At 39.9% G+C, this 13175-nt stretch overlaps 1 protein-coding gene across 1 annotated transcript in view; it reads right to left on the bottom strand.

The window, feature by feature from the left end:
* Window positions 1–676: 676 nt before the first annotated feature.
* tacr1a (tachykinin receptor 1a) overlaps window positions 677–13175 on the bottom strand; it is a 46420-nt gene continuing 33921 nt past the window's right edge. The window contains exons 3-5 of the mRNA XM_042487477.1: window positions 11077–11227; window positions 6003–6199; window positions 677–1022 (exon numbers count right to left, since the gene is read on the bottom strand). Coding sequence (XP_042343411.1) covers window positions 677–1022; window positions 6003–6199; window positions 11077–11227 — 694 coding nt within the window. The remainder of the gene's footprint in view (window positions 1023–6002; window positions 6200–11076; window positions 11228–13175) is intronic.

Genomic DNA, 13175 nt, shown 5'->3' with positions numbered 1-13175 from the left:
TACATCTGCCTGTGTTGTAAACTTGTATCTTCTGGGGAGATAACTCCTGCCAAAAGCAGGTTTTCTCCATTAGAGGCGTAAAGAGTTCCAAGCTTTGTCTCTTTGCAGAAAACACTTCTGTTAAAACAAGATGCAGCTGTGTTCACAGCATTCTTGTCTCATGTTAAAGCTCCACTCGAAAATAGACTATGTGAAGTCACACAGCTTGTGTGATTGAGGATGTGTGAAGCTTCACTCTACACTGAGAGAAGGCTGGTGTGACGAGCAGAGGCTGTGAAGATAAGAGGCGCTATCGTCTGCCTCAGTTTAACTTTTGAACTGGAATGTGCTCAAGTCATCAAAGTATTTGTCATCACTTTTCAGCACTGAGCAAACCTCTCTGATGGGACTTGATCATTATCTGTGAGCAGCATGAGGATTTTGTACAAGGTTTTCGTGGGTGATGACAGCACTCAGTGAACAGGGACTTATTCTCACTTGCAAATTCCCTGGCATGATGTTCCAGTGATCACGCTGGAAATGAATTCCTCAAAAACTCAGCCGCAGTCACTGGCAGACAAACTCACACATTCACGCGGTACTTTTGCATGACCACACACACGCAAAAGCAGCTATGTGACCAGTCAACTCACTCTCTCTCCCTGCTGTCCGGCACAGTGCCACCTGCATTTGAGGTCTATTCCTGCAGGTTGTTACTGGAGTAGAAACTGGATGTCTCTGATATTGTTTTGGAGACGCTGCGGGACGATGACCCGTTTGAGGTGAGGTCCAAGGAGGAGCTATGTGGTCTGGCCCCAGCTGCAGCCCCACTGGGCCGTTGACCTGCTGCTGCCTTGGCCTTGGGCTGCTCCATGTCGTCTCCAACCTGGAGAACAGTGGACACGGTGGTCTCCATGCGGCTGGCCTTGTAAACGCTTGTCTGGGTCTGAAGGTAACGAGTAGATTTGAGTTCCAGGCCTTCGTAAGAGCCTCGAGGGATGCAGGGACAGAAGCGGAAGGCTTGTTTAAATCCAGCACGAAACCTGTGCAAGAAAAACATATATTAGTTTTAGTAAGTTTGATTTATGTGCACATTTAAAAACAGAGTGCGTATAAATACGTATTTCACAATATAAAGAAGGCACTCACATAAAGTCTGTGCACTGGCTTTCAGTGTTTCAGAGTCGATTTTAACATTCTTTTATTCATTTTGAAAGCTCTTAATGGTCTTGGGCCTAGTTATTTATCAGATTTGCTTTTATATTATGAGCCCTCTCGAACTCTCAAATCTTCTGGCAGAGGCCTTTTAAAAGTCCCAAAAGTTGGAACAAAAACTTAGGATGAGGTATCCTTTAATTAGAATGCTCCATGTCGGTGGAACAGCCTGCCTGAATCTCTTGATCTCTTGGTCAGCTGTAAACTCTTTGTGGGCAATATGATAATATGGAAGTACAGCCTCATTGTTATATGACTTAAGTTAGTGTCTATGTCATGTCACAGATACAGTACATTGGCACTGAAACTGTAAATCAGGTGATATGGTCATGTGACCAAAGTCTTAAGTCTAAAGAAAACCCTGTAGCTTGAAACAGCACTGGGTTTGTGGGTATCTCAATTAAAAAAACTGCAAAGGGAGCCGAAGTGTACAGACATTCCTCTGTTCACAGTTGTTGATGCTGTCATGATCATGGCTTTTAATAACATTCTGTTGTCTTTTGGACATTGTTTGGGGGTTTTCTGTATATGATTTTCATTGTTTCATGTATTCATCGTGGTCTGTCTGTTTCCCGACTTATTTTGTAGGTCATCCCCTTATGTGTCATGTTGTGTGGGACTTCTTATTTTTGTCTGTTTCCTGCCTGTTTCCTATCACACCTGTCCTGTCTTGTTAGTCCCTCCCTGGTCCTCAGTTTCTTCCAGCCAATCAGCTCCCTGCCTGTTCTGCCTCATCACCTTATTCCCCTCACCTGAGCTTCTCCGCCCTTTTTCTCCAGCTGCACTTCGTCTCCTCATCAGACAAGTTTGTATTTAAGTCCTGGTTTTCACTTCAGCCTTTGTTGGATCCTTGATTTGGTCATGTGATATTTAGTTGCTACTCCTTTGGATTAAAATGTGATCTTTTTGAGCCCCTGTTGTCTCCTCCATTTGGGTCCACCTGCTCTGCATTACATGATGGGTGCAGTGTTATTTAGCCAGATTATCATGCTGTTTACAGAAATCTTCTTTGAACAAAATAATCTGGCAGTGATCCTTAACCAAATCAGTATTTACATATTGAGCTGAGATTTTCTTGTCACTTTAAACTTGGTAAAGCAGCCAGTTTGGAAAATTTCCCAATCTCATGAGATAATTTACCATAAACTTTAATTTGATGTAGAATCAGATTAACATGCAGATTGACAGAAGACTGATATGCCATGTAAAAAATAAAAATATACCTAGAAAGCAAAGTCTATGTGTAACTGAGTTCTCATATTAATTAACACTAAATATTGCATGTGACATTTACTGATGACCTTTATTAAAAGATGCATTCTTGCAGCACTTGATGTTTAGCATTACAAAAACCACAGATGGAAGAGATGACAGAAATAAAGAACTCACAAGGAGCTGGCAACTGAAGGGAAACACCTCACCTCAGTAAACACACAAGTACATACACAGCCCACACAGGAAGACGAGTGTGGGAGGGGGGAGGGATGTGAGAGCAGGAGACAGATGAGAGGAGATGGATGGAAACTGAGAGGAGAAGGCCATCATCGGTCATGCATTTGAATTTATATCAGCTGAGCTGATGGAGACAAAAGCTAGTTGTCATCCTGTTCAGGATGATGTCTAAACCTCAGCTGACTGCGGTCCAATCAACATATTTTCATTTTTAGGACTTAATGAATTTCAGAGGTGAAAACAGCCAAGTGTGAAATCTTATCTCTCTGACAGCACAAAGACAATTATCAGGTGTCCGACAATAGGAGATGACAAATTAAAGACGACAAGCAGAGTTGACCATCTGTCTCTATTTTACAAATTTCTGATTTCATTGACATTTTCGTTGACAGGCAGAATGCTAATAACGCCTCAGTCTGACAGTCAGTCGTGATGTTCTCAGTTGGATTCAGCCACTTTCAGAGAAGAGTTTCAAAGTTTGAAGTTTATTCTAACTTCAGTTCATATGTGGAAGTCTTTTAGGTACGGAGAGTTTCTTTCCACAGTAGTGACAAAGCGAGTATAAGCAGCCTCTCAGCTGTTGACAACTGCTTGTCACTAAGGCAGCAGCGGAGTATTGCCATGTGACGTGTGTACCTAAATGTGTGTGTGTGTGTGTGTGTGCGTCATTGACTGCAGTCCTGAAGGACAATATGATCGCTACTTATAAAGGAAAAAATGTTTTCCCCCTGAAGACTTGCCATCCTTTTTTGAAAAAGTAGTCTAAATCCCAGTCTATTATCTTGTCGAAGGACAGACTACAATATATGACATTAATTCTGTCCTGGTGATTAACTACACATGAGAAAATTGTCTGTTCGTGATTTTTTAAACGTACATGAGGATAGAATCACCAATCTTGGGATTGTAGTTAATAAATAAAGATATAATTAAATGAATAGTCCAATGAACAGGGAAGGAACTAGTACCGCAATTACTCCAGTCAAATAATGGCCAAGTCTCAAATATCATCATCATCAACAAGAAAAACTAGTACTAGTAAGATTAGTAAGATCACAGTGACCCTGACCTCCAAATTCTAATAAGTTTCATTCATTTGAGGAGATTCCTTCTAGGTGCTCTTGAGATATCGTGTTCAAGAAAATGAGATTGATGCAAGGTCACCATGACCTTGACTTTTGACCAATGAAAACCAAATTCTTCTAAGTTCATTGTTGAGTCTCAGGAGATGGACAACCAGAAAACATAATGCTCCCGGCCTCAGCTATCAGCAAAGAGGCATAAAATCTATCAGTGCAAACTGAGAACACTGTTGTCGCTCATTAATTTATAGAATTGTGTCAACTTTGCTGCTTTGTCATTCAGTGTAACATAACTGACCACTTTTACATGTACAGTCTTTCCATTTTTGCTTGTATTCCTAAAAAGATAATATTCCTACATATTCCAATTATAATGAAAATTATTATTCCACTAATACTCCTGATTACATGCAGCTGTTCATACTCTGATTAACATGCCCAAACATTTCGCTTATCAAAGAAAAATATGGAACGTGGAGCAGCTGGAGCCCCTTGTGCCATTTTGCTTTTGCATTATAATAGAATTTTTTAAAGGTTGGCGGATTTGTTCGACCACTCGGAAACTTCCTCTCTCTTCCTTCAACCACCTTTTTGAAAAGGTCGACGTTAGAATACTCTCTGCATATCAAAAGGCCTTTTGATATCCAAGTATTTCATAATGTTTAAAAATAGGAGCATTTCTCTTTCCAACCAAAAATGTTTTGTTTTTTTTCCTTTTGGGCATGCATCTCTACCACAACCCTGCAAATAACTGGCAAGTTGGTTTGAGTACATATCCATGACAACCCACAGAGCTAACTGTAAACAGGAAAGCTGCTGCAAAACCCCAATTAAGATGCAAATTTTGAATGAGCTCTCAACATGTCAAAAGAATGCTCCTAAAACCTGACTAACAGGCATAGCCCAGTCTTTATTGTAAAGTGCTTAATTTGTTATATCCAGATGAAATGTAATGTTAACATGACCCGTATTAAATATGGAACATTGTCGTATCCTGAATAATAGTGAAATACTAGTGTGCATGTAAATGCCACTGTCAATGAAACTCCCCACACACTTTCTGCACAACTTCCAAATTAAAAGCCTTTACACAACTCATCTCAAATACACCATGCTTTAGGTGTTCACCACACTTTTGTTTCTATCGTGCCTTTTGTTAAGGGTGGTGCCTTAGAAATTGAATGTATCCATCTGTACAGATTTAGTTTTTTCGTTTAAGAAAATGGAGATTCAACACTGAAATATTGTGTTTTGAAAAGTTGGTTGTAAAAGACAGTCTTACGGTGTGTGCTGGAGTTGTGCATTAAAGCTCACTCTCCTCTGAGTTGAGAGTAGACTTCAAAGTTTGCAGTGTCAAGTTAAAAGTGTAGTGGGACAGACAGACATTACGCCCTCTGAGCTGCTGCAAAGCTTTGCGTGTCTAACATCTGTGCAGGTTTTTGACAACAGCTTATAGCTGTCAGTTTGTAACTTTTGGATAAAAACATTTTTGCCTTATTCGATGAAACTGTCAAAGTATTATATATGAGAGAGACAGTCTGTAAAAGAAAAAAACAACAAACAAGCAAAAAAAACATGTTTCTCCCCATCCTTGTGGTGCTCCTGATGGCATTTGCAGGATTCATGAAAATAACCAATTAGAGCTGAGTAGTCTCTAATGCAGCTGTCAAACATGTCAATCTGCTTGTGAACTGAGGTCAAACTTGCTGATCAAGCATGAATCAAGATTCTATCACTGCATTGCCTATTTCTTTCCTCACATATTTTCAGTGACCTATTTTAGTGTACTCTTAAGTAAGAAATGTTTCTGAAAATACTTTAGGCAAGAAATATTGAGTGCTGCTATTCAATCTTGTTTCCTATATGATCAGTGCTGCCTAGTTTGACAGTTTGACTGCCATTCAAGAGAAGTAATTCACGTCTGACAGCTGCGTTGGAGAGCCTTTGGCTCTGATTGGTTGTTTTCATTTGGTTGACTCTTGCAAATGCCATTACAAGCACTGCAAGGAGGGAAAGAAATATCTTTCACAGATTATCCGTCTCATGTATGACTTTGTGGATATAGTGAATGTTTCAGTAAATGTGACAAAAAGTTATTTTTATAAGAGTCACCAAGTACAACTTTAGCAAAATATATGAAAAAAGACTGAACTGGAGAACAGTAGGCCCTATTTGTGTTAAAACAACACAAATGATGGAATGACTGTTTTGATGGAATGAATGTTTTTGTTAAATAAGTAATACAGGTATGTGTGTGTGCAGGGGCTTACTTACCTGTCATTGAGGCAGCAGTAGATAATGGGATTGTACATGGTGGAGCTCATAGCCAGCCACATTATGGCCAGGTACACCTGCTGGATAAACCTTTCTTCAAACATGTCAGGAAAGAACTGGTGCAGCAGAAAGTAGACGTGGTAGGGCAGCCAGCAGATGGCAAACGTACACACTACCACGATCATCATCTTCACCACCTGTTAGACATGACAACAACATTTTGTTTGCTCTTGTACTGTTTTGCCTCCCTCTCCTTTCTGGATTTCCAACATGCTCTCATTCCAAGTCATCATCCCAAGTTGACTTCTGCATCTACATATTACACAGGTGTCCTTCTGTGTTTTCTGCTGTTTATGTTCTGGGATACTTCCCATGATGTCAACACAAGCACATGGTGGCATGATGCTTCATGTGGTTATGTTGAGAAAACACGAGCACATGGCAACCAACATTGGGATGCTAACAAAAGTGCATGCTGGCAAGGATGGTTAGGTTTAAGCAAAATTGCACATGGTTAGATGCAGAAAAAACCCCCATCACATTCAGACAGGAAGTGAATACCAGACTCCCACATGAAAGTCTGTGGTTTGTTGGACCCTTCCACCGCCTCTCCCTTTCGCTCTATCGGGACCTTCCTGTTCTGTACATTCAGCCTGTTCTCATTTCAGACTTGTAAAATACTATTGCTTTGACAGTGCTTTTTGTGTAAGATGGCAAAGTCAAAAGGCACTTTTTGTGTACGCATGAAATGCCACTGGATGGCGTCGGGGAGAATGTGGCCAGACAAAACCGTGCACGTTGTTTTTATACTCTGCCAGATGGCACCTGCTGCATCCGCAGAAAACAGGTTGAAACACTGCTGGTAATGATGTAATATAAGGACCATGAGGGCACCTATAGGGTGAATAGGACTTTCATGCAGGAGTCCAGGGTTCACTTCCCATCTGAATGGGATGCTTTTTTCTAAAACGATAGCACAATCCTGGGACGTCATCACCAGATGCTGAGAGATATCTAAAACCTAATATGTAGATGCAGAAGTCTGCTGCAAAGCAGCAACATGAGATGACTTGTGACACAAACATGTTTTTATATTTTTTCTTTACTGGCAGCATTTCAACCTGTGACTGTAAAGCAGTGTATCACACAGAGGTGACAGGTTCTGTCCAACCATGTTCTCAACTGACGTGGTCCAGCTGCATCTCGTGCAGACAGGAAAGGTGGGTTTTGGTGTCGGAATCTTAAGCACTTTAAAAGTGGTGGTATTTGTTGACTTCAAATTGAGAACAGGCTGGGATTTCACAAAGGTGGACTGGTGTCCTGCAATGCTTTGTTTTGCAACCTTCAGACTAGATGGCTTCTTCAGGATGGCTGAAAAGCTGGGGAACTGCAAATTAATATTGCAAAAAGTCTTCATGCTGCAAAAGAGGTTCGGTTTTCAAAACACCAGACATATCAGTAGGATGAACCCGTATGATATAAATGTATAATAAACCTACACATAAAACCTGTCCAGGAAAACCATCAATCAAAACAATGCTACAGACAGTTTTGTCAGTTTTCTGTTTGTTTTTGTAATCCTTTGATGATGAGACATGCTGCACTATATTGATTGTCTTCTCTAAGGACTCAGCATTCACCCTCTCCTTTCTTTAACAAGCCTCTCTATTGGCGAGACAACAAATCTGTCAGTCCAGAAAAAGCTTGGTTGCTTTGACCTTTGCGTTTGCCAAGATGGAAATCTAATACTTATTGGCACATCATTGCTCTCTGACAATAAATTAAAAATAACATGCATGGGCAGATGTAACATATCTATGAGGCTGCCTTATTAGAGTAGAAGATGGACTGGTGTCCTGCATTGCTTTGTTTTCAAGCTTCAACCTCATCAACAAAGTCAAGCGAGTACATCCCCTAAATATCATTGTAATCCATCCTCTTGTCGGAGTATTTCAGTATGGAGCAAAGGGGTGGACCAACTGACAATCACACGTTGCCATCCATAGAACAATGCTACTGGCATGGCTAGAAATTGATTAACAAAAAATAAATAAAAATAAATAAAAACAAGTGAAGGAACAATCTAAAATAAAGAAAACTAGAGTCAAATACTGTAAAATAAAATACAGTGAATGGAATCAATGTTTTCAAACATCTATCAAACTTCAGTTCACAGATGAAGCTGCAGGGAACTGAACTCATCAGTACAGAGACACCACAGGGAATACTGCATGTTTGTGTAAAGCCTCATAGGATTCTCTTTATTGTTCTAGGGTCAGAGAAGCAAGCCTCTGCAAGTGTCTTCATTGGGAGAATATTCTATAAGGAACTGCAACACTGAAACTGGGACCACACTTTACAGGCACAGGCCATGAAAGATGACAGAAAAAGAAAGGAAAAGGTAGAGGATGACAGCTGATGGTGAAAACAGGAGATAAAGAGACTGAGGTGGGCTGAGAAGACAATAGGTGGTCTGGAATACTTCCAAAGAGGTGAGGATAAAAAGAGAGAGGTGTGTGTTTCAGGTTCATGCTGCTGTGATGATCATTTGGAAAAATGCAAGAAAACATGAACATGGCAGCCACGTTTTGCTCAGGACTGCTGTGTACAAGGGAACATGTAACAAGGTTTGACTATTGTGCTTGCACTAGTTTATAATCATAGAGCTACAGTCCTAGAAATTAAGGTGCTAACTAGAACCATATAAGGTTTTTTGGCCTTTTCCCATAAAAAAACCCCTTTCTGGTTCCTGGTAGAACCTTTTATAAAGGTTCCACCTGGACCTTGCTCTGTGAATGTTCTAACTAAAACCCAACATAAAATGTTATATGTAATCATCTCTGAAATGTCTCACCCAAAACCACGATTAGGTCCAATTAGTTCCGGTCATACGTCTACCTAGAACTCACTCTGTGGGTTCTACCTAAAACCCAACTTAAAGGGTTATCTGTAGAGCCATCTGTGAAATGTCCCACCCAGAAACTTCTGTGATACCCCTTTTCCAACAAATTAGGTCCAGTTCTTGAAGTGGTTTCGTTCGGTATTCTTGGAACCTTGGTGTTATCTAACAAACCAGCCCATGTTTTCACCAGTTTTGAGCTAAACCACTGTAATCCCGGATGTGTCATCAATGTAAGGTATTGCACAATGCATACAAAATCACGGATTGCATTGGTTACCTGTTAAATTTTAAAGTTAAAAAAACAATTATGAACCAGCTACTAATGAGACCACTGCATTGCTGTACTGCTCTTTTTTTGTCTGAAAATGTCTCACTTGACTTCTCCATTCCTGCCTACTCCAACCTCTCTCTTTCCAACCTGTAGAATATGACGCCCACTGATGTCATCATGATTAGCACTTAAGGGCTTGGAAGACCTTATTTTTTTTGGTTTTCAGCTGAGAATACAACTTTTTGAGTTCTGAGCCATGTTAATTTTGGTTGAAATGCTCTGAACAGTTCAAAACTAGGTTGGAAGTGGTACAGAACCACTTTCATGTTGGTGGATGGAAAAAAGATTTTAAAAAAAGGGGGTTCTACTGAGAACTCTGTTTTGTTCCAAGGGTTTCATCTAGAACCCACCATCATTTGAATAAGGAATGACTGAGTCATGAGGTTGAAATGAGGAATTACCTAAAGGATACGTCCTCATTTTATTTCAAAAATGAAAATAAGTTGGCATCTGGCGGGAGGGAGATCCCCAGGGAGCTGAATGTTTCTGGTGTTGTACGCCAGCTCAGCAGAGCTTGCTAGCTATCTAGCTTGTTTGATATTATTTGATATTATTGTTTGTTATGATATTAAAGCAATATGACACAAGAGGGAGTGTTGTTGTACTGTATATCATCACAGGTGTGATACGGTCGACGGCATGAGCCCATAGGCAAAGTGCAGAGGATAATCACAAGCCATAATGATATAATGATATAAAAGACAGCTGTTGTCTAGCAACACATAAACATTTTCCTGCACACTGTTTGCTAATCTGTTGAAGCTTGATCTGCATGTTACAGCTGCTTGGAATCAATTAATCAATTAGCCCTGTGTTTCCAGTAAAATAAGAATCTGTTAATAGTGGCTTTGGCAGCCTGTGTGATTCAGATGAGTTAGTTTGATCAGACAATACATCGCTCTAGCATGTGTCCACTCACTGCTATGATCTCTGTCACCTTGAGTACCAGATCAGATAGTTTGTGTATGACAGTGTCTCTCAGGCTGTGGTTAGTGTATCAGACAGTTTGTGTATGGCGGTGGCTCTCAGGCTGCTGTTGTTGTATCTGACAGTTTGTGTATGGCGGTGTCAGGCTGTGGTTGGTGTGAGAATATTGTGTCCCTACCTCACTGCACATCCGTGTAACATCTGTGACAGTTGGTTTACTCCCAGTGAAAGGCAGTATACCAAAACCTGTCCGTGGCAGCTGCTCCCCTTCTGGGCTGCAGGTAGTGGGCTTTTGCGTGAGGCAGAATTTTGCTTAGGTACTTTTTGAGCATTTTCAGATGGGATTTCCTTGCCCTTGAAACACTGCTACAATCTATGGTAACTTTAGATTACTAGACACCATTAATATAGGCCTAATTAACGGTTTATAAAACCTGTAAAGCAGAGTATTACATACATAGTTAAGAGTCCTGGTGATGTTGTACTGTATATCAGCACTCATTAAATGGCTTTCAACCAATCAAACTGCTTGGTCAGAACTAACTGTTAAAGACCATAGTATTGTTGATGATATGAATGATAAGGAAGTAAGTACTCAACTCTCTTGTCAGTGGTTACGTCTCTAAGACCACAGCTGATAGGTAAGTAGTTTGTTGACATGACTTTGAAGGATTAAGTGCAGACAAAGAGTGTAATGCAATATGGCATGATTGTGAAAGACTTTGTTTGGACATGGCACTATTTGGATGAAAAGGGTCCTCAGTGAAACCCCTAGTCTTACGATGAACCTTGAAGAACCCTATCTTTAAAAAAAAAAGGTTCTTCAGAAGCATATGGTCTTGGGAGAACCTCATGCCTTCAGGAAGAAACGTTATTTCGAAGAATGTCTGGGAGCTGTCTAAAGTGCAGGTTACCTTGCGTTTGGCAGTCAGCTGCTCCTTGTAGCGGTCAGAAGAGTCTCCGGGAATTTCACTGGCCCAGAGGGTCTGTCCCACCACCAGATAGGCCCAGCCCATCACCAGCAGGGGAAGGAAATAGATCAGGATGGCCACACATACATAATACCTACAAAAAGACATATATCCCAGTCAATGGCTCCATTTATTCAAGTTTCCCAGTATGTAATTGCATATCCACACAGCTGATTTTAATAACCCTCACTGATTAGACCTCTAGCCAGGTGAATTGTGATAACAAGCTCTTTATACTATTCAGAATGATAATAGGGCTAGATGTCTTGCCTTGACAGGTGAGAAGAGGTCTAATGAGGCAACATAAGTGCCAAATAGGAGTGGGAGCAGGGAGGGGCTTTAGGTAACCAGGGTACAATCAACTTTTGTGAGTCATCAAGTTACTTAAATGTCATACAAAACCCAGCTTGTGCATTAGCAGCATAAATTCTAAAAGGAACTGGAAACAATCTGAGCCTGCAAATTGTTTAGTTTTAGGATTTGCACTTGTTTTGCATTTAATTAACAAAATGACAATTTTATAAAAATTACTCTTTAACCTTTATTTTACCAGTTGGAAACATTAACAAATGCTCTTTTGCAACAATGACCTAATCAAAACGTGGTAATAAACTTATAAAAGGCATGACATGGTTAGTACTACGAAATATGGGGCCAAAACTCATTGAGTTCAGCATTGCTGAAATAAAAGACAAGTGCCTCCTGTATTTCTCTTGTGACGGGATATTAAAAGCAAATTTAACCAAAATTGTCATCCGTATGTATAATACAGAGGGGAAAAGTATCAAGCGCACATTATGGCAAATAGAAAATGCTTTTTCAATAAAAGTGACTCAAAATTTCCCAGCCAACCCTAAATGGCATTACTGTCCCAGAAAAGAAGTACTCCATGGCATGGCAGCATTTTTGTTATTATATCTATTATTATGTTTTTTACTATGTTTTTTTTTATGCTTCTTTTGTGTTTTTATTGTTTGAGTGAATGTGAGCAGTAGACTGCATCTTCTATCTATCTATCTAATAACAACAGAAGGAGACAACGAGGAAGAATTTACAAATTTCATCTTGCTTAATATCTTAACTTACTATAATTGATTTTTTTGGGCACCTCTGAGTCATCACAACAAGCTGTAATCACAGCATTGTTGGATTCTCACCTTATTAAGTTGATGTGGCAAATGAGTGAGTGAGCAAACAGCTGCCTTTTGGACATTTAGCAAACATGGACCAATATTAGCATTTATTAGTTTTTTTTAAACTCTCCTTTTGACAATAGGTTGGTCTGCACCTGCTAAAATTCTGAGTGCAATCGATGTGAGGCAACTGCAATTATATGCTTGGCCTTTCTGCATACGGCCATTGCTGCAAGTTATATGTTTTCATTAAATTTACCGCTATACCACTGAATGTGAATCCAGGGCATTGCTGTGAAAGAGCTTAATGCTTGGTCAATTTAATAAACAAATAAAAAAACAAAAAAGCTGGATAATAATTTGAATTATACATATGTGTGGTTTTCAGAAACATACAATCCCAACTTCATTCTGGTGACTGGGTTGGAATACCAAATTTAAATCCTCAGTGCAATGCCCAACATACAGGTAGATGTTTATTTTATGAGTGTCTCAGTGGTAGCTGGCATTTCCTAATGCTCAAGTATCACTTTTTCTACCTGTTGACTCCCCCTAACTCTGAAGCACTGATGCAGCAAGTCATAAAATAAAAAGTTACTCATTCGAGTCAACTGCTGAATCAATCATCATTAGTGCATTTGCCAGACAACTGAGAAATAGCTTTGCTTTGTAACCCAATTAAAGATATGAGGGGCATCAGTTAAACCTCTGCTCTAATACCTGTCCAATGAATTTAAACCGCTAATGAGATAATTAAATATGACAGTTTAAGTCTTTAGCTCATGATTTGGTAATCTATCACAGACACACTGTTTAATTCTGTAAATTCCCTGTTAAGTGTGTGCACAGGTTAATAGGGCGTGCTGTCGTCTATTCATACGTGTGTGTGTGTGCGTGTGTGTGCATTAA

This window comes from Plectropomus leopardus, chromosome 6, assembly GCF_008729295.1.
Source record: "Plectropomus leopardus isolate mb chromosome 6, YSFRI_Pleo_2.0, whole genome shotgun sequence".
NCBI lineage: Eukaryota > Metazoa > Chordata > Actinopteri > Perciformes > Serranidae > Plectropomus > Plectropomus leopardus.
The sequence above is the reverse complement of the archived record's forward strand: the minus strand, read 5'-3'. Positions and strand labels throughout refer to the sequence as shown.